Consider the following 24,777-nt stretch of genomic DNA (forward strand, 5'->3'; position numbering starts at 1 on the left):
ATGTAAATGTACTGCAGTTTTTGATCCACTTATTTACTGATGGGCATATAGGCTGTTTCCAATACTTGGCTATTGTAAATTGTGCTGCTATGAACACTGGGGTCCATAAGTTCTTTTGAATTGGTGTTTCAGGGTTCTTAGGGTATGGTCCCAGCAGTGGAATTGCTGGGTCAAAAGGCAGATCCATCTTTAGTTTTCTGAGGAAGTTCCATACTGCTTTCCAGTGGCTGCACCAGTCTGCATTCCCACCAACAGTGCCCTAGGGTTCCTTTTTGTCCACAACCTCGCCAGCACGTGTTGTTTGTTGATTTGCTAATGACGGTCGTTCTAACCCACGACTGATGGCACTGGATGAGCAACATGCTGCGAGCTGTGGAGAAGCTTTAAAATTAAGTGTTACGAGGGAGGAATTGTCCTTGAAAAATTGAGCCAAACTCTACAAAATATCACATTTTAGAGAATTAATATAACTTTCACCAAAAACAGATGACTAAAGACAAATCCTAAAAAATACATATACCTAGAAAATATCAAATTATTTTATGAAGAGGACAAAGCATTGACATAAGCAGATGTTAAGTTTTAGGTGGGCTAACCATGAATGTTAACTGACCAATTAACTTAAGGCTTTAATAAAAACAAGTAGAATAAAAATGTTGTAAGTAGTTAAGGGTCTGGCTTTGAGGTCCATTAAATACTAGAAAGGACTGAGCAAGACAGAATCTTCCTTTGTTTTTCTCTTTCATTCTAAAAACATTTACCTAGGCTGTATCATATGTAAGTATAAATTGCCAAATCATTCTATGGCACTCAGGTGAAAAATCATGAACTAGAGGTGGGAATAGTTATAGAGTTTAAAAAACTAATTTGAAAAAATGATTCTTTGAAACATGGTATCATTCATTCTCAGGGTAGCTCAACAAGTGAAGTCTTGGGAGAGAATTCTGATTCACTTTTAAGTAGCAGATGAAAAGTAACGGAAAATACCCAGGTGGGCCATAGAAAGTGGGAAGAAGAGCTTGATTCCCAGGCATGCTTCATGTTATCACAGACTGACCTTCAAATCAGCAGTTGTATCAAAATAAAGAACTTAGTAAAAATTAAAATTATGACATCAAGGTGATAGCTTTTTCTTCCTTTTCCTTCCTACAAGTGTTTATTGTCACTCCCGGTCAGGATAACAGAGTAGGTGAACGTGTGCACCTCCTCTGAAAACCACATCAGAATTCCCTCTGATTTACAGGACCACCACCCTTCAGAACCGCCTGACAGCTAGCTGCACCATAGTCTTATAACTAAGGACATAAAGAAGCCCCATCAAGGGTGGTAGGAGAGGCAGAGACACAAAATGAGCTTGTCCCACACCCACTGTGGCCATTGAGAATCTGGAGGGATGCCCCCACTGCGGAGGTCCCCCTTGAGGAGCAAGGGGTCCCAGCTCCACACAAGATTACCCAGCCCAGGGCACCAGTGCTGGGAAGGGGAGTCTCCATGACATCTGCTGTGAGAATCAGCAGGGATTGCATCCAAGTGAGAGGGAGGGCTGGTGGAGTCCCAACTGGTGCTGGTAAGGGGTCCACAAACAGGCTTGCTCACACTCACTTGCTCTGGGCACAGCGGCAGCAGCTAACAAGGGCCATGGACTTACAGAGAGGAAATGAAGTGAAGGATGGAGCGGCAAGAGTCAGGGTGGCCCTCTCTGGGGACAGAAGTGCCACCGCCCCACTGCATCTTTGTTGAGCCTGCCCACCACCCAGCCTGCAGGCACAGATGGGCGCCAAACCTGAGAGCTCTACTAACCTGGTTAACACTATCTGCCCTGCCTGGAAGTTTCCGGAGGCCCCATCCCTCCCACATCTCACGACTGGCCCAAGCCTCTTCCAGCAGATTTTTTTACACAAGCAGCCTGTCTCAACTCATACTATGGACTTGCCTAAAATCTCCCAAAGGTCCAAAAACCCCAAACAAGTAGCAGCTGGCCTTGGCATGCCCTATACCTCTCGCTAAGCAGCTCTAAGCCCAACACAAGTGGCAACCATTCTCAACTTGCACTGTAACTCCCATCAGGTGGCCCTAAGACTGGAATAAGCTGTGGCCAGTGCTGGCTTGGAACATAGCTTCAACTAAGTGGCCCACAAACCCAGCAAAAGTGGCAGCTGACCTCAGCTCCCATTGTGGTGCCCACCAAAGGGTACCAGGCTCAGCACTAGTAGCAGCTAGCTTTGGTCCACGGCATAGCCTCTCCTAAGTGCATCCAAACCCAGGGCAAGCAGCAAAGAACTGCAGATCACTCTGTAGTTCCCACCAGGCAGCTCCAAGCCAAACACAAATGACAGCAGACCTTGGCCTGCTCTGGACCCTTCCCCAAGAGGTACAGAACCAACACACATATGGCCAGCTTCAAACCACACCAGAGAACCCCCAACCAGCTCCACAAATGACACACTAGAAGGGCTGATTCAGCTGGCACCAGAGCCCAGCTAAAGCAACTCCCACTCTATGGGGTCAGCCCCTAAAAAACAGCTATCCTCTGTAGTCACAGCCAATCCTCACAGTGAGTCAGCCCAAAGGTCAATCCTACCCACTGACATGCCAACAGCCATCAAGGGTCAACTATAACAAGAGAGCACATATAACCTACACAAGGATACTCCAGCTCAGATGAACAGTGGATTGGGCCACTGGACCTCATAGGACACCTACTACATAAGGCCACTCTGCCAAGACTGGGAGACACAGCAGATCTACCTAGTACATAGAAACAAACACAGGGATGCAGCCAAAATGAGGAAACAAAGAAGCATGTCCCAGATGAAAGAAAAGGACAGAATTCCAGAAAAACAACTAAACAAAATGGAGGCAAGCAATCTACCAGATTCAGAATTCAAGACGCTGGTTATAAGGATGCTCAATGAACTTAGGGAAAGAGCAGATGAGCTCATTGATAACTTCAACAAAGAGGAAACATAAAAAGGGGGATAGAAGACATTAAATCTGGTCAGGATCCTCAGTTGGTTAGAGTTTCATTCCAATACATCAAGGTTGTGGTTCAGTCCTGGTCATGGAACATATAAGAATCAACTAGTAAATGCATAAATAAGTGGAACAACAAATCAATCTCCCGATCTCTCTCCCCCTCCCTTCCTCACTCACTCCTTTCCTCTTTCTCTCTCTTTCTCTACCCTCCTTTCTTTCTCTAAAATCAATAAATTAAAAAAATTTTGAAGAAAACATTAAAAGTCAGAATTGAAGAATACAATGACTGGAATGAAGAATACTAAGATGGAATCAACAGTGGATTATATGAAGCAGAGACTGAATCAGTAATTGGAAGACAAGGTAGTAGAAAATACCCAATCAAAACAGCAAAATAAAGAAGAATTTTAAAAAATGAAGATAGTTAAAAGACCCCTGGGATAACATTAATCATACCAACATTTGCATCATAGAGGTACCAGAAGGAGAAGAGAGAGTGCAAGGGATTGAAAACCTGTCTGGAGAAATAATGACTGAAAACTTCCCTAAATGTGGCAAAAGGAAATAAACATACAAGTACAGGAAGCAAAGAGAGTCCCAAAAAAGATGAGCCCAAAGAGACCCACACCAAGATACATCATAATTAAAATGTCAAAGGCTAAAGATAAAGACAGAATCTTAAAAGCAGCAAGAGAAAAGCAGTCAGTTACCTACGAGGAAGTCCCATAAGACTGTCAGCTTTTTTCTCAACAGAAACTTTGCAGGCCAGAGGATGTGGCACAAAATATTTGATGTGATGAAATGCAAGATGAGCAATCATGATTACTCTACCTAGTAAGGCTATAATTTAGAATCAAAGGAGAGATCAAGAATTTCCCAGATAAGAAAAAGCTAAAGGAGTTCATCACCTCTAAACCAGCATTACAAGAAATATTAAAGAGACTTCTTTAAGTGAAAAAGATCAAACATATGAATAAGACAACATGAAAGAAAAAATTACCACTGATAAAGGCAAACAGTAAAATCCATGGATCAACCATAAAGTTAGAACAAAGGTTAAAAAACAAAAGTAGGAAAATCATGTGTAATCACAATAATAAATTAAGAACACATACACAAAAAAGAAGTAAAAATAATGACAAAAATATAAACATGGAGGGAATAAGTAAAAATGGTAGTGATTTTAGAATGTGTTTGAACTAAGCAAACATCATCTTAATACAGACTGCTATAAACATAGTACATATGAAGCACACAGCAACCACAAACAAAATCTCTACAACATATATATACAAGAAATAAAGAGAAAGGAATCCAAAGACAGAACTATAGAAAGTAATCAACATATAAGAAGAGAGCAAGAGAATAAGAAAGGAACAAAGAACTACAGTCAGAAACAATAAAATGGAATGGAAATAACTACATACCTTTCAATAATTACTTTAATTATAAGTGGATTAAATGTTCCAATCAAAAGACACAGGGTGAATGAATGGACAAAAAAAAAAATACATGCATACTCTGCCTATGAAGGACCCAGTTAAGATTTTAAAACATACACAGACTGAAAGCAAAGGGATGAAAAAAATTAATGTAAATGGAAACAAAGAAAAATAAGTTGGGGTAGCAATGCTTATATCAGACCAAACAGGCTTTACAGTGTGTGCTAGAACAGGGACACAGAAGGGTACCTCATAATGATAAAAGGACCAACCCAAACAGAAGATATAACTCTCCTAAACATCTATACAACCAGTGTAGGAGCACCTAACTGTAAAAGGCAAATATTGACAGACATAAAGAGAGAGACTGACAGTAAAACAGTCATAGGTGACAAATTTAACACCCCACTGACAGCAATGGATAGATCATCCAGACAGACAACCAACAAGAAAACAGTGGCCTTACTGACACATCAGACCAGATAGACTTAATTGATATTTTGGGGACATTTAACCCAAAAGCAACAGAACACACGTTCTTTCAAGTGCACTGGAACATTTTTCCAGAACAGATAACATCTCAGGCCCCAAAACAACTACCAACAAGTGTAAGAAGACTGAAATCATATAAAGTACCTTCTCCCAACTCAGGAGTAAAACCAGAAATCAACTACAAGAAGAAAATTTCAAAACACACAAACATATGGAGGTGAAACAACATGCTACTGGACAATGAATAGGTTAACGATGAAATCATGGAAGAAATCAAGATACCTTGAAACAAATAAAAATAAAAACACAATGACCCCAATTCCATGGGACGCAGGCAAATCAGTTGTAAGAGGGAAATGTATGGTCTACCTCAAGAAATAAGAAAAATCTCAACTACACAATGTAATCTTACACCTAAAGGAACTAGGAAAAGAACAGCAAACAAAGCCCAAAGTGAACAGAAGGAAGAAAATAATATATATCAGAGTTGAAATAAACAAATTACAGTCTAAATAACAATAGAAAAGATCAATGATTCCAAGGGCTTATTCTTTAAAAAGATAAACAAAATTGGTAAAATTTTAGCCAGACTCATCAAGAAAAAAAAAGGGAGAGGGCCCAAAAAATAAAATCAGAAATGGAAGAGAAGTAACAACCAACATATATTACAACATATCACAGAAATATAAGGATTATGAGGAAGTAATACAATCAATTATATGCCAACAAATTGGACAACCTGGAAGAAATGGATACACTCCTGGAAACATAATCTTCCAAGGATGAATCAGGAAAAAATCTGAGCAAACCAATAACTACTAATGAAATTGAATCAGGAATTCAAAAAAATCCCAACAAAGAGCCCTAGAACAGATGGTTTCACAGGTGAATCTTACCAAACATTCAAAGAAGAATACCTATCCTTTTCAAATTATTCTAAAATATTGAAGAGGAGGGAAGACTCCAAAACTTATTTTTCAAAGCCAGCATTACCCTGATTTTAAAACCAGACAAAGACATTACAAAAACAGAAAATTATAGGCTAATATCCCTGATGAACATAGACACAAAAATCCTTAACAAAACACTAGCAAACATAATTCAGTAAAACATTAACAAGATCATACACCATAACCAAGTGGGATTTATTCCAGTGATGAAAGGCTGGTTCAATATCTACAAATCAATTAATGTTATACACCACATAAACAAAATGAAGAATAAAAGCATATGATAGCAATATATGCAGAAAAACCATTTGACAAAATCCAACATCCATGTAATATAAAAATTCTCAGCAAAGTGGGGACAGAGGAAACATACCTCAACAAAATAAAGAACATATATGACAAGCTGACAACTAACATACTCAACAGGAAAAAGCTGAGAAGTTTGTTTTTAAGATGAGGAACAAGATAAGGATATACACTTTCACCACTTTTATTCAACATAATATTGGAAATCCTAGCCACAGCAATCAAATAAGAAAGAAAAAGTATCCAAATTGGAAAGGAGCAAGTATAAATGTCACTATTTCCAGATGACATAATACTACATAGTGAGAACCCTAAAATAATCCACCAAAAACTATTTTCTAATAGTAGTAGTTCGCAAAATGAACAAAAAAAATGAAGTTGATAAAGTAGCAGGATACAAATGAATGTTCAGAAATTGGTTGCATTTTTATACACCAGTAACAAACTATCAGAAAGATAAATTAAGAAAACAATCTCTTATAATTTCATCAAAAAGAATAAAATACCTAGGAATAAACTTAACCAAGGAGGCAAAAGACCTGTACTTGAAAAACTGTAAGACTCTGAAGAAAGAAACTGAAGGAGATACAAATAAATGGAAGGTTATACCCACTGTGCTCATGGATAGGAGCATTAAAATGCTCCTGCTATCCAAAGCAATCTACAGATTCAATGCAATTCCTATCAAAACACCAATGGCATTTTTGCAGAACTAGAATGAAAGACCTCAACTAGCCAAAGCAATCTTGAGAAAGAAAAACAAAGTTGGAGGTATCACACTACCTGATCTCAAACTATACTACTAGGCTGTAGTAATCAAAACGGCATGGTACTGGCATAAAAACAATAGACACACAGATCAATGAAACAGAATAGAGAGCTCAGAAATTAACCCAAACCTATAATATGGTAATTTAATCTATGACAAAAGAGGCAAGAATTTACAGTGTGATAATGACAGTCTCTTCAGTTTGGGAAAACTGGACAGATACATGCAGAAAAATGAAACTGGATCACTTTCTTATATTATATACAAGAATAAACACAAAAAGGAATTAAAAACAAATGTTAAGACCTAAAACCATAAAATTCCTAGAACAAAACAGAGGCAGTAAACTCTTTGATCACTCTTAGTAATATTTTTTGGATATGTCTTCTCAGGCAAGGGAAGCAAACAAACAAATAAATAAACAAGTGAGATCTCAAACTAAAATGTTTCTCACAGTGAAGGAACAAGAGAAAAGACAACCTACTGAATGGAAGAAGATATTTGCCAATGATACAATCAACAAGGGGTTAATATTCAAAATATATATGGAATCCATATAACTTGTCAGCAAAAACAAACAATTCAATTAACAAATGTGCAGAGGACCTAAATGGACATTTCTCCAAAGAGGACATACAGATGGCCAAGAGACGTATGAAAAGCCATTCAATGTCTCCATCATCAGGGAAATGGAAATTAAAACCACAATGAGATATCACTGCACACCTGTCAGAATGGCTATCATCATCAAATCAACATATAAGAAGTGCTGGTGAGGAGGTAGAGAAAAGAGAACATTTGTACGCTGCTGGTAGGATTGTAAATTGGTACAGCCGCTATGAAAAACAAGACATAGTTTGCTCAAAAAATTAAAAAATAGAACTGTGTTATGACAAAGTGATTCCACTTCCAGGTATTTTTCTGAAGAAACCCAAAATATCAATTAAAAAGACATATGCACACCCATGTTCATTGCAGCATTATTTACAACAGCCAAGATAGGGAAGCAGCCTAATTGTCCATCAATAGACAAATGGATACACTGGTACAATGTATATAATGGAATATTACTGGGCCATAAAAGAGAATAAAATCTTGCCATTTGCAACAACATGGATGGACCTAAAGGGTATTATGCTAAGTGAAGTAAGTCAGACAGAGAAAGACAAATACCATATGACTTCATTGATAGGTGGAATCTAAAAAAACAAAATAAATGAACAAAGGAAATAAGAAGAAACTCACAGATACAGAGGGCAAATTGATGGTTGTCAGATGAGGGGTTTTGGAGGTTTGGGTGGACAAGGTGAGAGGGATTAAGGACTACCAATGATCAGCTATAAAAAGAGTCCCAGGGATGTAAAGTACAGCACAGGGCACAGCATCAACAACATCATAGGAACTATGGTGTCAGATGGGCACTAGACTTGTCGGGGTGATCACTTCCTAAGTTATATAAACGTGTAGTCACCATGTTGTACATCTGAAACTAATACAATATTGTATGTCAACTGTAATTTAAAAATTAAAAAAAAATTAATTGTCCTTTTTTAAAAAATCTCTTAATTTTAGGCCTATAATATCTAGGTTATTTTTCTAGGCCTTATCTTTCATTCTACTGATTACAATATAACTGACTTGTTAAATTAATTTCTGCAATATTGGAAATTTGGCTATCAACCTTACTGCTAAGAATTATACTTCCTTGAAATATCTTCTTTCTTTTCTTAGAGAAAACATTGTAGTTGTTCTCCAAATTCTACTTCTGACTACTTCATGTTATAAATTTATTAATATTTATCCTAATTATGCCATTATGTACTTTTTCTCTGTTTTAGTATTTTTACTTGCTTTCTAATTATATATTTTAAGAGGACTACTTCTTATTAAATTTAATTATGTAACATAAAAAATGAAAATGATGGCATCAAGGTGATAGCTTTTCCCCTGACAGAGTTCACTGTCACATGTTTCAGAGGGAGCTGGACTGAAGGGCAAGGAACTTGAGGACCTGTGGGCATTTACACCACAAAGGTGGTGCTGGTAGTCTTCTTGAGAAGTGTTACATACAAAAACTTCAAATTTTAAGATACTAAAATCATTCCTGAAATGAATTAGCTCTTGTTCTTTACTTTTTCATCTGTATCTTGTTCTGGGCGACATTTTTATTATAAAGGGAAACTTAAAATAAAAACATTGATTTTCAATAAGAACACTTTCTCCCCCTAGCAGGTTAACTTTTTATTTTTTTTAAGATTTTATTTATTTTTAGACAGAGAGGAAGGGCAGGAGAAAGAGGGGGAGAGAAACTTCAATGTGTGGTTGCCTTTTGCATGCCCCCCACTGGGGACCTGGCCTGCAACCCAGGCGTGTTCCCTGACTGGGAATCAAACCAGTGACCCTTTGCTTTGCAGGCCAGCACTCAATCCACTGAGCCACACCAGCCAGGGCAAACTTTTTATTTTTTCAATCTGGAGCCTTATCAGTCCCTGTTAGAGGTACCTTCAGCTGACATGCTGTGGAATGGTGTCACCTCTTGTAATGGCAAAATTCATCTCTTCAGATCATTCAATTTTCCATCCCCTCTCTTAAACTCCTATAATATTTGGGACTCACTATGCCCCAAATACCATTTGCAGAAACACATTATAAAGCCATAAAACTCTCCCAGCCCCACCCCGCCCTGCCCCAATCCACCCCCCACACCACTCTCCCTCTTGCTCTGTGACACACTCACATCACATACCACAAGCACATGGGTTTAGAAAGCTGAGCTCCTTTGAAAGGCTGATGGGTAAAAATGGCTCCTCTGGGCCACCACTCCAAAGTCTCACCCATATAACCTCTCCCCTATTATTCTTCTGACCTAAGCCCTACCTCACAAATGATGGCACCCCACTGCAAAAAACTCTTAGCATCAAGACAAATCACATTATAGGACACTGGCATCAGTGCATCACATGGACAGACAGTCCATTAAACAGCACATTACTACTTTAATGTAAACTGAAAGAGGAGGCTCAAAAACGAAATTGCCTATTGTGTGCTCTAAAAATAGTAGCTACAGAATTCTTCATTCTAAATAGTAAATAAATCTCACATAAGCAATCACTAATATTATCTAATATAATATTAGATAATATTTAGACGAAATAATTAGATGAAAATGTGTAAGCAAAAAATAATGCTACAAATACACTACTCCAAATTTCATTAAAGGCAGCACAATAGCCAGCTCATTTTTTTTAATGAAGAAAAATTGGACTTCTAATGCCAATTCATCATATGGAGTGTTGACATGAAATTTTCTCATGAATCCAGGTTACTGACTTGTAACTAGACAAACCCTCTCTCTTAAAATAGTATCACAGAATTTTTTTAAGTAGTTGATCTTTATTTGCTGCATTCTAAAAGGCAAACTCTAAAAGATAACAAACTTAAAGTAATATATCAAATAATTCAAACTTCTGTGTAAGTAAAGTATCATTGCTAATAAGATAGTAAAACCTGCTTTAACATTGCTTTGTTGAGAAAATTTATGTGTTTCTATGGCAAATTGTACTTAACAGGCATTTAATTGAGGAGGAAAAAGGAAAGTCAGGGCCAAACAAAAATTCAGTGATTAAATCTGAATCACAATAAGGTTGTAACATATAAAATCAAGTACAAACGATCAGCATGTCAGCTAGTTTTAAAACAGCGCATATACAGAAAATGTTGGTTCCTATTATATATCCCTGATGTTGCAAGATTAGCAATAAAAAAATTTTTTTCCAGGAAAAACCATTGAACAATAATACCAAAGTCTCACAAATATCAAGGAACTGGAATCCAGAAAGAGAGAATCCGAACATTAAAGTCATTATTTGAGAAATGGTCTTGACAATCCATTCAAGGGATTCAAAGAGTCAGAAAAAGTATAATTTAACTTAATTCACCAACTTTCTGCCAGCGCACATCAGCCAGGCTTTGCCTAAGGTTCTTCACGTTCTTCTCTCACAGCTCCAGTCTCCTGCTCGTCCGCACCTGAAAAACAACCACCCGAGTTGTTAGGCAATCAGAAATATGCACAAAATTAAGAAAAAATTGTTCAGCCTATCTTAACAGTGAATCTTTTACACCAGAGACAGTAACCACATTTTCATTTAATATTGATTGGACAGTCACCACAAGGAGGAGGGGGAGGGGAGGGGAGGGAGGGGGAGGGGAGGGGAGGGGGAGGGGGAGGGGAGGGGAGGGAGGGGAGGGAGGGGAGGGGAGGGGGAGAAAGGCACTGTGAAGACAGGCAGAGGAGTGATGTGACCCCAAAGCAAGGAAGCCAAAGAAGGTCACAGCCTGAGACACTGGGAGGAGGAAGCAGTCCCCTCTAGCACCTCCAGGCAGAATACGGCCTTGCTGACACCTTGAATTCAGATGTCAGGCCTCCAGGACTAAGGGATTATACATTCTGTTGTGATCATTTGTAGTGACAACCATAGGATCTAATACACATTTATAAAAGATATGTCAACGAAGTTGTTAAAAATCAACCTAATAATTAAGGGTAAATGATTTGTAGTTGCAGAGAGTAAAGTGAAAAATGTAGCAATACTGCCAACCCATGGAGAGGAAATACTAAACAGAATACAGAGGAAGCTGGGACAGATAAGAAGCAGACCGCAACATCCCACAGCTAAGGTGAGGACCGAGGGACCGACCCCGAGCCTTCGTAAGTGGCTCCTCCTACCGGGCGCGCTCCCCTTCTTGCCCAACCAGTCAGTGACTGCTCACCCTTGGAGGCTCAACTTCAATGCCACCTCCCCACCCAGTGTTCATCATTCCCTCTGAAGTGCTGCCATGTACTTTGTCCTGAAACTCTTTTTTTTTTAACTTTTCTTAATATTTTTTTATTTTATTATTGTTCAAGTACAGTTGTCTGCATTTTCCTCCCACACCTCCACACCCCAGCCATCCCCACCTCCCTTCCCTGTTTCCACCCACCTTTGGTTTTGTCCATGTGCCCTTTATCGTGAGTTGTTCCTGAAAACCCTTATACACTTGTCCCAGCCTACTGCAGTGATCAGCTGGCATGCCTGCCTCGCCGACAGACTGAAATAATCCCGAGTTGTGATCATGCCCTACTCACCTGAAGCCCTGGGACAACGTCTCTGGTAAAAAGACACGAGGGAGCCCTGGGGCAGTGGCGGTAAAGCGTGGCTACACAACAGAATCACCTGGACTCCGTCCCCAGAAACTGTGTTCAAAAATGCTGATGCCTACAGCCAACCCTTAGAAACTTATTTATTTCCTTGGGGATGGAACCAAAGCATTACTGTTTTAAATGGCATCAAGTGATTCTACCGTGCAGCCAGAGGTCAGGATGAACTGCCTAAGGGATGGACTCAGAACAGCTTAAATGCCAGACAGATCTGAAGCAGGTATCAAGTAGAAAAATCTAAAAACCAAACATAAACAAAGTGTAGATGATCCCAGACTCACTACACGTGTCTCCAAATAAAATATTAACTGTGAGAGAACAGAGAATTCAAGCTGGAGTACGCTTGCTCTCAGCAGCTACAGGGAAGGTTAACCAAAGGTAGGACAATGGAATTGGCTGCAGAGATAGGAAGACAATCTGGAACAGGTAGTGTCTTCATCAAAATGAAATTTAAGAAAAAAGGCAGGGATTGAGCTGATGGGAAAAAAACATACCTCTGGACATCATTTTCATCACCACCATATTTGCTAGTGTTTTTCACAACCCTAAAGTAGAGTGACCAGCGAACCAGACAGCCCGGAGCTTCTCAGGATGTAATGTGCATGCAAATCGCCTGCTGGGGCATCTCACTGAAACACAGACTCAGATGCAGTAGACCTGGAGCAGGGCCTGGGGTCTGGCTTTCCAACAAGATCCCAGGTGATAACAGTACTACTGGCCGTAGGTCTGGTCTACAGTCCTGATCTCCGGTAACTTTCCCTTTTACCCAATGTGAAGGGAGCAATGGCATCAGAAGTTCCCAGTGACTGAAAGTGGTAAGTACTACAATGAAACACTAAAACTCTCCAATTTGCCATTGTTCACTTGCTAGTAGTAACAAAATGATAAACTAATATTTAATAAGTGGAAGAAATAAGTAACAAATAATTTACATGAAAAGACTATAGCAAGAACTGGATCCAAAAATTAGTTAAAAAAATACGACAAATTTGTCAAATATAAATGTACTATATACCACAGTCATATAAAAATGAATTAACACTAAAAATTTCTAACATGGCCGCTCTGACCATTTGATCAAACAAACTGGGTGAGGGCTGAGGAAGTTACCAGGACCATCCGAGGAGCAATGAGCAGCCTCGGGGAAGTGATTTCACAAATAATAACCAGGAAGCCTGAAGGCACACACTGGTTCAGAGTAACAGAACTCCTTCAACGCAGCGAGTTAAGTATTTTCCTAAGAGCAAGCCAAAAAGTTTTTAAAGGAAAAAAAAAAGTCAGCTAATAGTGTTACTATTTTTAGAATCTCATGGCTTCGCTGCCAGTCAGGAAGACAATAACTGGAACAAAGGAAACCCTCTCGAAGCAATCTCGTTTCTTTGATTCGGGTGGTACAAGCAGTGACACAGACTAACACACATCCCTTTCGAGCCGCTGCAGTGTCCTCCCCAGAGTCAGTCCACCGTCACTGGGCTTCATCAAACAAGTTACAATCCAATCAACCATTTGCTGGACAGAATTTCAACACAAAGTATATTCAGATTGTATAGTTGGAATTTTTGTAGAACTTGTTCTGAGGACAAGCACCTAACAATTAGCTTTCTTACATCTAAACTGAAACTCATATCTCTCAAATATGCAGAGCAAAATCTCATGTGGCTTGCATTAGTTTGACAGTCTGGACGCTCCATACCAGGGACTCTGATTTCAGTAAGTCTGGCTGGGTCCTGGGCAGAGGTATAAAACAAGCAAAAAACTCCCCAGAAGATCCTCACACTCATTCTGGTTAGGAGTAATGCTCTGTGGATTTAACAGTGTTTCTCAAACACCATGTAAGTATCACCAGAGGAACCTATTAAAGTGCAAATTCTGATTCAGTAGGTTTGAGGTGGGGCCTAACGAGCCCCCAGCGATTGGACCACCCTCTAAGCAGCAAAGGCTTATCACCCGGGATGGAAACCACGGGGTTCCAAAGGGCGGAGAACCTGAAGACGAGGTGAGGGCCATGTCTCCCTGGACAGTATATGTCCCTTCCAGGAGAACATCTGCCACTCAGCTTCCCGCACTGATGGAAGTCCCTGCTGATTCGTTAGAAAAGTCAGAAATCCAGGCTTTTTATGGGAAATCTCCTGATTAAATGTTAAACACCATGTAAGCCAACCAAGTGCGGTCACTGATCTAAGTAATCATTTATGTGAATTTTTTCATTTGATCCTTATTAGGACCCTATAGGGTAAATATTGAAGCCATCTTATCTTCTAGATAAGGAAAGCACAGTGTAGAGGAGAGAGATTAAATAACTTGCCTAAGATCACCTCCTCTGAGCAGAGCACGGATTCAAACTCAGGTGGGACTCACCCAGAGCCCACGCTCCTAACCAGCAGGCTAGAACATGCCGGTGAATGAGCAAGCCACGCAGCCCTCACTCATCTAGGGACTAGCCTGGCCTCTCTTAGCCTTGCCCTGTGGGGAATTAACTTGCTCTATGGCTTTATGTTCCCAGTTTCCATTCACAGCAACCAGCCGTCCCAGTTTGCCGGGGACTGAGGGTTTCCTGGGACAAGGACATGCAGTGGTAAAACCAGGAACTCCAAAGCAAACCCAGAATTTGGTCACCCTCGTGCTCATTTAGGGGTTATTTTTAAAACAACTTTATCTGAATTATTTCTTGAATTTATTATAGAAATTTTTAAGACCAATATTCACTGAACAGGTCCTACGGGAAACTCCCGTCTTCCTGGAAGAATCAGTGTGGTTCTGCCTCACTTCTTTCCTGCATGACCGACTCCGTGTCCCTTTCTGCCCCGTTCTATTTGTTGTTCATATTTCCTCCTTATTATATATAAATTTCTGGTGATAACTAGCTGAAGTGATTAGTGGCAAAAAGAGAATACTATACACGCACAGATACCTTTTGTACTATCTAGAAAGTAATTCAGCGTTAGATAACTTGATTGAAGAGCAGACTAACTGCAGACCTCAAGTGTTTTCCTTCTGAAGTGCCAGTGCACTCGAAGGTGTCGAGAAGACTTCCTCCTGGGCCCCTCACACTCCCACGTGGAGGAACTGACCTTGGGAAGCATCCGGTCCAACTGCACCCCCTCCTCCATGCTTCCCATGGGAAGAGCCAGGCATCTGATTGGTGGGCTTGGGCAGCTCAGCCCCTTCCCCTAAGGAAACCAGCACCCACCCCAAAGGTGCTTCTTTGCTCCTCCACACCACTGGTTCTACATGGACAGGTCCCCACAGGCAAGGCGTGATTTTCCCCTCCGCCAGCGACTGGGTGTGTACGTTTATTTGGGAAGGCACAGCATTGGGAAGACTGTCCAGCTGCCTACCTAAGCCCCAAGAATCCCTACCTTTCATTAGCAATAAAGCTGAGCTCCTTGATCTCCCTTCACTGGAATCCATCTAGTATCTCTCAATGGGTTCTGATCTGGGTGAGGAAGAGAAGGCGCTCTTTATGGACCCCCTAGAGCCCAACAGTGAGTGAGCACAGCACTGAACTCACTGGACCCCGTACACAGAAACTTGAACAGCAGAGTTACCACTAAGTTTAAAGCACAAATATGAAACATCGTGTATTTCACATTTGAAACTTAATATAACTGTGAAGAAATTCTTACTTTTCAAACCCCCAATTTAAATTGGTCCTCACTGACATTAGGCTTGGCTCTGTTTTTTAAGTGTTATCTGACTCTGCCTTTTAGAAGCAGAATTTTAATACTTGATGAGCAGACCTAAGTTCCTTAAAGAAAAGAAAACTACATACTAATAATATCTGCTATTGGAAGAGAAAAATGGTGAGTGGTTTTTCCTCTCTGTCTGCGCACATAAGTCTACTCTGAACCACACATGCACACGTCTGTCTCCTGAGCCCGAACCGGAGGGAGTGCGTGTGACAGCTGAACACAGCGCGGCTCCGCGTCACAGTCGCATCTCGGAAAGGCTCTGGGCCGAGAAAAACGGGTCAGTGTTCACTGTTGGTGTTCATTTTTGTAGAAAACATATAATGCACAATTTAGTATTTTAGCATAGAATTGATTAGCAAGTTATTTTCATCGTCGTAAATGCTGGAGTTAGCAAAATTTTTAAAAACTCCAACTTTAGATATGCTAACACACACTAGAATGATAATGTAGGACATATTCCTTAAAGTTTTTTATGTCATAAACACAAAATAAAATATGGCTCACATATTCACATGTATGCCATCTTCATGCTCCATACTCACAAGCATTATTGTGGTCATAGAGTAGGACCGTCTGGTGCCACCAGAGGCGTGCTCTGTGGGGTGAGGTAAGCAGCCAAAGCCTGTTTCCATTAAGTCACTTGAACTTCTAGTTCACTCCATGTTCTACTCAGCAACAGATACACATCCGCTCACACAGAAATAAAGTCCTATCTTAGCCAAGCACTGTTCTAACCCTTCTCCTGGCCCCTCACCACACACACACACACACACACACACACACACACACACACACAGGAATACTACTCAGCCATAAAAAGGAATAGAATCTTGTCATTTGCAATAACATTGCTGTACCTTGAGGTTATTATGCCAAGTGAAATAAGCCAAATGGAGAAAGACAAATACCATATGATTTCACTCACATGTGAAATCTAAAAAAACAAACAAGTGAGCAAATAAAACAAAACAAAAACAAGCACAGATACAGAGAACAGATTGGTGGTTGCCAAAGGTGTGGGGATTTGGGGTAGTGGAAATGGGTGAGGGAGGTCAGCTGTATGATGAAGTATGGTAACTAGAATTTTGGTGGTGATTGCACTGCAGTGTATACAAATATCAAATTAAAATATCGTACACCTGAAACTTATAAATTGTTACATAACAATTTTATCCCAATTTTTAAAAAGAACATGTACTATTACCATTAAGAATAATGTGTTTCATACGAGCACTAAGCACAGCCTTGACCTCCTATGGACACTGGTGATATGTTCTTATGTGTGTATGCTCTGCGTCAACACCACCCGGGACTCACACAGATGCCTCTACACCCTACTTCTTACACTATAATACCTCCATATGGGACACTCAGTAAGAATCACTCACCAAAACACATCTTCTCCAAGCCTTACCTGGTTCTGGTTTCTCTGAAGGGCTGAGAGCCAGGTGTTGGTCTTCAGATAAAAGGCTCACATCCATGCCATACAGTGGATCGTCCAAAAAAGAAGGCCTTTTCAGTCCTCCAATGCCAAGAGTCTTTGACATAAAATAGTCCTTCGTGTCACTAATAACCCTGTCATTGGAAAACTGGAGGCCTTTCACATTCTCAGCTTCAATGACAAGAGCTTGTGACACATACTGCCCAGACAAGGCTTTGCTGAGATAGTAGCCTGGAGAGGCTCCGCAGTCTGCAGTCTCGGGCGCCTGTGCATCTCCAGTCTCAGTGCTTTCGGCTTCCGTTTCTGACTCAGTCAGTGCCTCAGAAGGGATAGGTCTGGAAAGCTGGGGAGACTCAAGCGTTACATTCTCAATATCTTTCTGTTCTCTTTCCAAAGAAAGTCCAACTGTGGATTTTTGTTTGAATGTGCATTCATCCAGAAGATGCCTTAACTGTTCCTCAGAGAGAAGTGATGTTGAATCTAACTGATGAAACAAACCAAAAGTTTTCATAGTCAATTGACTGAGTAAACATTTATTTCTGGTAAGCTTCCAGTAACACAATATAAATCCGAATGCCCAGAAACTCCTTATATGAAACACTCAAATAGCAAAATCATTCATTTTAAGGGATCCAAAATAGCATGGGAAATGTAAAACATCCCTAGAGAATAAGTTGAGAATCAATTACATACTCAAATCCAGGAAAAAGTCCTGCAACATTGATGGAAATGAATTACTTCATCAAAGTAAACACCAGCACTCTCTATACATATCAGTAACTTGAACTGGAATGGAGATACTAGAAAAGCACGTTCCATTTTATAAATCTTGGAACATCAGGAAGGGAAGTGAGCAATCACATCTTTGATAAATAACCAGGAATACTGCCATTATCTCCAGTAGGTGTTTCTCTGTTCCCCCTACTCCTTGGTGGGAAGCCCATCACCACCCAATTCCTTAAGGAAAAAAATCTCAGGCAAACAGTGCAGACTACACCTGTCCCTGCGGATTCATCACAAGAATAGGGATGCATTCATGAACCTACATCTGTCCACAACTTTCAACAGACAATACCACTGCAGAGAGAAAAGGAAAAGTAAGGGGTGGTGCATCCTGAGATGTGTAGTTGCTTCAAAGCCAGAGGTCTAGACAGAGGCCAGGGGCATTCCAGTAGCAGTGCATTCTGGGAGAAGGATATGATCAAACACAGTTAATCTCTGCTTGTAAAGGCTATCAGGGCTGAATGTTTCAACAAAGATCTTAAGGATTTAAAAACATTTTTTTCTTTCAGAGATGTTCTCAGGAAATAAAATATCAAATGAAAGTGTAAAGCTATGTTCTACAAGGATTCAACTGAACAGCATGCCAAATGAATTGCAACAATCTCAAAAATGAATGAGATTGAAATATGCTGAATCACAATGAAAAAAAAGTTCCTTCTCTAAAGAATCAGCGCCATCCCTGATTTACCTCATGGATTAGCTAGAAAAACACGAGTCCTCCTTTACAGGAGAATGAATTATCAAAGAACAGGAAGTCCCCATTAGAAAACCTAAATATTAATTGCAATGGCCTTAATTTTTACTCCAACAAAGGAAAACAATGCTATGGCCCCCTTTGTGATACACAGTGAGAATTAACCAGATATTCTGCACATGTAACGTGCTGGGGAGGGGATCACCGTTACTGGAACGAGTACAGTCAATTCCTCATTATTGTGAAATGCTTCTAATACAGCTAACAAAAAAAATAGTATGTAAAACAAATTCTGTATCGTGTTTAAAATATGTGTTTTTGAGTTATATTTAACTTCCATAAATTAAAAACTAGTTATCATAGAGGCAAGTATCATTATGAGCTTGAGAGTAAAAAATAGGAATTGAATCATATATTCACAAGTCCTACTCTCAATCCCTGGACATCCCAGGCACCCTGATGTGGCACTGTGTCCTATCAGGAGCACTCCCTTCACCCTGCTATGTAACCCTGGTCAAGTGAAACATGAAGGCAGTCCCGCATGGCACTGGATAATTAAAATACCCCTTCAGAACCTGCCTGTATAAAATAGTTCATAATGAGCAGACAACTCCCTAGGACTCAGAAAGAGTCTGCTGAGTGTAATCCTCACCAAACATTCTCCCCACAGGCCTATCATATGAAATGTCCAGATACCAGGAAAAAACAGTCCATAGGGGAGCGAGAGGATAAAGAATTATGGCAGGGGTCTCTGGGTGGGGGTGAGACTGGTACATCATCTGGTATGTTCGACCGCTTCTGCAAATAGTAAGGTTAGTTGGTTGACAGTTCTGATGAGGTATTTGGCTAGATGCACAGAAAATTAAGTAAAAGCAAAAAATAAAAGCAACTACGCACGTTCTGAACAAAAAGCTGTATGAAAAGGAAGGTGAGTTTCAGATAACACAGAAAATTAAGCAAAAGAAAATAAGATAATTAACTCTAAGACAAACAAAAGTTGTGTAAGAAAGGATACCATAGGATACAACTTGCTTTTGCTGTAAGTAATATTTACACAGTCATCATAATATGATTAGTGGTAATGGAGGTGACAAAAATTATGATTTAACTATTTGGGGGGAATGAGAGGAAAGAAAAGGAATGTTTAGAGTAACAAAGTTAAATTGGTAGCTACTGTCATAGAAAGTCAATATATAATTGATGTAATAGTACACCACCACTATTAACACAAAATTTTATATCATTGAACTTGGTTTAAATACTGGCCAATTAAAACACAAGTCATTATGAAACAACACAGAGGTAAAGAGCAGGGGGAAGATCTAAAGGAACTGAAAGTGGCTGACTCTGGATACAAACTGAGAGGTGGGGAAGAATGGGGAGAAGGAACTGCCATTTTTGCTTAAAACATTTCATCACAACTTTTTCTTTAATTATTTCATTACTAAAATTAAAATGAACTTAAAATATAAAAACAAAATTAATTTAAATGTATTCAAATTGTTAATAAAAATTAATTTAAAAATAACAATCTGAGGTCCTGGCTGGCGTAGCTCAGTGGGTTGAGTGCAGGCTGCGAACCAAAGTGTTCAATTTCCAGTCAGGGCACATGCCTGGGTTGCAGGCCATGGCCCCCAGCAACTGCACATTGATGTTTCTCTCTCTCTCTTTCTCCCTCCCTTCCCTCTCTAAAAATAAATAAATAAATAAAATCTTTTAAAAAAAAATAACAATCTGAAATATTAAAATGAAATTCCCAGCCAATTATATCCTTGGGCATCAAAAGCAGATCCAGGGGAAGGACCACATTTGTAGCAAATTCCATGGCAGCTTTACAAGCTGAGCAGCTGTAGAGTAAATAACTGGGTGTTCTTGACACTTGGATATGGGATATGTGCACAGGGGGTGGAAATAAAGCAGTGTATAAGCACTGTATTGTAAAGTAGAAAATGTGATGTCTTAATAACTATTAAAAATTGGTGTGCGCACACACAAAAAGTGAGAGGCCTTCAGTGGCTTTGTGGTAAATCTGCCCATGGGTGCTCGACAGTAAAGTGGAACACATCCAAGTGTGCGTGTGCACAGAAGCAAGCTCCGAGACAAGCACCCTGACCTCTGGGGGAAGAGGTCTGACATGAAGGGACACAGGTCATAGCCTGGGCTTCGGTCCAAGCTTTGCCACCTCGTGCATGTCACCTACGCAGCCCACCCCCTGCAGCTAGGAAATGAGCAGTTGAGGAGGATGATCTCTGCATTCACTTCTGGCTATTAAGTGACTTTTTATGAATAACTACTTTAAAAAATTAATATAAGCATAAGCTATTCTATTGACATTAGAATATCACCTGGGTAGAATTTATGAAAACCATAACAAAAAGTGAACTTTGTTTCTTTTATTTCTTTATAATACTAATCCTGAACTCAAAAAGCAACTAAAAATTCTCTGGTCTCAAAACAGTATAAGTGAAAGTGAACGAAATATGTGAAGACCTCGAATTAAATTATTCAGTTACAGTGGTTCTGGGTGGCAGCACAGATCAGCACCGCAGCACGTGTCACCTGCTCACCTCTGCTCCCCGGCGGAGCCTGGCCTGCAGTGTGAGTTCGGGTGGTTACCGGTGTGGGGCCACGTGGATGAAAGTCACAAGTGTTTTGAAATAGCTAAGTACTATGCTAACATGTTAGTCACACATGCGGAACTGAACTACACTAGGACTGTGTCACAAACATTTCTAACTACCCTTACTAGTTAAAGGACCATAACACCTTCCCTCACCCAGACTGCTCTGGAACTGCGAGCTAGTGAGCTCCATAACTGAAGGACACTGTGCCACCTCAGTCAAGTAACCATCTGTTCAAGCACTCACCTCGAAGTATTCATCTTTCATGCCAGTTCTAGTTTTCCCATAATTCAAAAACAAGTTATTATTCATGCTATTCCTGTCCTTCAAAAAATTCATCATAGTGCATCTCAGTCTTCATTTTCCCAAACCAAAGCCCAACCTATTTTCTCTCTTTATATGAAAGCCCCTCTCTTCCCATCTTCACTTCAGCTTTTTTATGGGTCTTCTTTCTTGTTTTAGAAAAACACACACATTCCACAGGCAAAGAGTAAATGTATTGGATTTTCTCATCAGGAAAATAATGTAGAACACTTGTGGCATTTTTGCTCCTGCATTTTGCTGGTCTTGTTGACACTCCAGGTGATGTCTTACAGAACAGTAATAACTAGTATTTATTAACCACCTACTTCAGTGCATATTACATGTATCGACTTCTTTAATCATCATAGCACACCTATGAGGTAGATACTATTGTTAATTTCCATGTTACAGATGAATAAACTGAGAAATTAAGTAACCTGTCCATGTGGTGGACCTGGGATTGGAATGTAGGTCTGGGTCCAGAGCATATGGGCCTAACTGTTGGGAACCGCCCTGCCTGGTTTCAGGAGCTATAACCCGCCCCCACTCCATGGCTAAGGCTGAGTGAGCAACGTTCAGACCAGAAGCCAATAAGGAGACAAAGTTTATCTCCCTGGCAGGGGCGCCACCTCTGCCCCTTTTACTTCACCCTGCCTGGCCCCCAGTGCATGATCAGTTAGCCAATGATGGGTAAGATTCCTCAAGGGAAGGACAACCTAAGACAGGCACAATCATGGGGAGTCCCAGGGAAGGACTTGGGGGGCTATAGTAAAAGGGAGTGATGGACCCTCATCCCTTGGCTTTGACATAGCCTGAGTCCTCATTCTGTCTGCAAGAAGTCTCCTAATCTCTTGGCTGCCTTGCTTCCCCTGCCTGGCTTAAGCCTGCAACCATAACAGAGGGCAGTGCAGCCCTGTGCTGGAAAGGGAAGGTCCCCCAGGTGATCAGACCTAACAAAGAATCCATAAAATCCCGTGAAATCTTATTTGCTAAGAATGCCCTCAGTTAAATGATAAGGGTCTGAGCAAGATGCAAGTTTGTTTCCCAAAGTTTTATAGACTCTTAGCTAACAGACCCTGACTCAGAATAAGTCCTCGTAGTTCTTTGTATGTCATCTATTGTTTGATCCTTACTGGCTGACAATAATTAATGAGCTTTACCTGTATTCCTGTGCAAAATGAACCCAATAAAAGCCCACTGAGGAAAAGGCCCTTCTCCTTTGAGAGATCGGCCACCTTTCCTCCCCAAGCAGATCATGACTTGGTAGACTTATTCTCATTCGTGGAGGCCAGGGCCAGGGTGCCTGCAGGTGGAGCCTCCCCACACCTAACTACTAGGTACATAGACCCTCACTCTAAATGAGTTCTCCCTCTACCATTCTCTAGATATCCTTTTTCCAACTGACATTCTTCTGCCCATTTTTCTGCCCATTCCCTCAGATATAAAAACACTTACTGTAGAGTATTTGACTTAACTTTGGCGTTTACTACCCGGACTAGCTTAGTGTCTTACGCAAACTTACATAGTGCCCTCTCTTTTGGCTCATTTCAGAAAAACAAAAAAGACAACCCCAGCTCCATTCCCAGGGTACCTACTGTTTACACTTCTCCACCCAGATAAATACCAGTTTGGTGTAGGAGCTAAATCTGATGAGGAGTGCAGCTTGTAATTGCTGGAGACGGATCACAGACTGCAGATTACCTCACCCTCACCCCTGCCTCCCCTCCTGTGCTATACATCCGGAGATTCCCCAGCCATAAAAATCTCCAGTCATTCAGGCACTGGGTTTGTTGACAAAGCAATTCAGATTATGTCTCTGCTGCAGATAATCAGAAAGTCCACCATTATAAACGAGCACAGGCAATTTTGTCCTTTGATGTAAGCATATGTCCAATGTTGGGTGGGTTTTTTTACCCCACAAATGCTGAGTTCCTAAAGACCCACCCTATAAAGCCAGTATGTTATCACAAGCGAAAAAAGGGTAGAAAGCCAGAATGTCCTAAATGATTAACAAGAGTACAAATAGCTTTCAATGACATCAAGTTCTACTTCAAAATAAGCAAAGAGAAAACATCCCACCCTTTGTTTAACTACTAAGATGTAAGTTTACAACTCTGTTGCAGCCACTGCTGGCAACAGCAAAGTAGCAATTTTAGTCAAGGATTTTTAGCCATAAGAACAGAAATCCTTCTCTTTGGGGGGAAAAAAAGCAGGCAATGAATCCTTTACCTTTTGCTTCTCTGTAAAATTATCTCAGGTAGAGGGGAGTGTTGTAAGCTTGAAGAAGTCATCTCATGGATACCAGTGCGCAGGAAATGAAGTTTGGATAGGCCTTTGGGGTTTGGAGCCGAGAAGCCACCAGAAACCATAGTCGTGCGCTTCATCATTCTCTTACTGAGTCCCTGTGGCCTCTTAACCTGCTGTTTTTCTGATGCATCCTCCTCTCTGCAAACCGCCTTTCTCTGCTTATTGATGTTTTCTGCTCTCTCACAACCTCAGCTTGCCTATGTAGCATGAATCGACTTTGGTCTTCATTCAACGTGCCCTTAAAAGTCTAGCACCCACCAATAACTGACCATGGTCCCCATGTCCATTAACTCAAATTTTCAAGCAAGATAACCTGGCTGCTCACTGACCAAATTATAAACGGATAATGTAAGTGTCAAGTATTCACCATTAATACAATCACCTGCGGTGAAGGTCATGTGGTATGAACACGACCACCCAAGTCCAAACTGTTGGCAGGATTGAGGGTTAGGGGGATTTCCCAAAGAAGAAGGCATAAGCAGAGCAAGCACCCAAAATACATCTCCCACATTGTTAAACTACAATTGCTATGAAGTAAATAACCATGAGAAGGAACCTAACACTTAAGGAAGCTCTATAGCCAACTACAAGATTAACAATCAAGATGTATCCAAACTTCACCAATTCCACTCAGTCTTGAGTACTCACTAAAGAGTTAATTAAGATATGAAAGCAGAATTCCTTGTCAAAAGTACTCACCTGTGGATCGAATGGTAAGTTGGACACGCAGGTGGACTACAGAGCAGCATTGGCAAGTTAGTATGTTCCCAATAGGCTTGATATGTTCACATCACTTCCTGTGTC

The 24,777-nt window shown here is 40.4% G+C and overlaps 1 protein-coding gene across 3 annotated transcripts in view; it reads right to left on the bottom strand.

Moving 5' to 3' along the window:
• Positions 1 to 257: 257 nt before the first annotated feature.
• The window catches only part of FSIP1 (fibrous sheath interacting protein 1), a 221,863-nt gene continuing 197,343 nt past the window's right edge, over positions 258 to 24,777 (bottom strand). Inside the window, exons 11-13 of one of the 3 annotated variants that reach the window (XM_045823146.1) lie at positions 17,239 to 17,749; positions 10,878 to 10,961; positions 258 to 381 (exon numbers count right to left, since the gene is read on the bottom strand). In XM_045823146.1, coding sequence (XP_045679102.1) covers positions 10,909 to 10,961; positions 17,239 to 17,749 — 564 coding nt within the window. In that variant the 3' untranslated portion in view covers positions 258 to 381; positions 10,878 to 10,908. Of the gene's footprint in view, positions 382 to 10,308; positions 10,962 to 17,238; positions 17,750 to 24,777 lie in introns of those variants that run through there. The other 2 variants (XM_045823147.1, XM_045823145.1) reach the window with 2 other exon arrangements.

The sequence above is a fragment of the Phyllostomus hastatus genome, unplaced genomic scaffold, assembly GCF_019186645.2.
Source record: "Phyllostomus hastatus isolate PE091 unplaced genomic scaffold, TTU_PhHast_1.1 phas_scaffold_501, whole genome shotgun sequence".
Taxonomy (NCBI): Eukaryota; Metazoa; Chordata; class Mammalia; order Chiroptera; family Phyllostomidae; genus Phyllostomus; species Phyllostomus hastatus.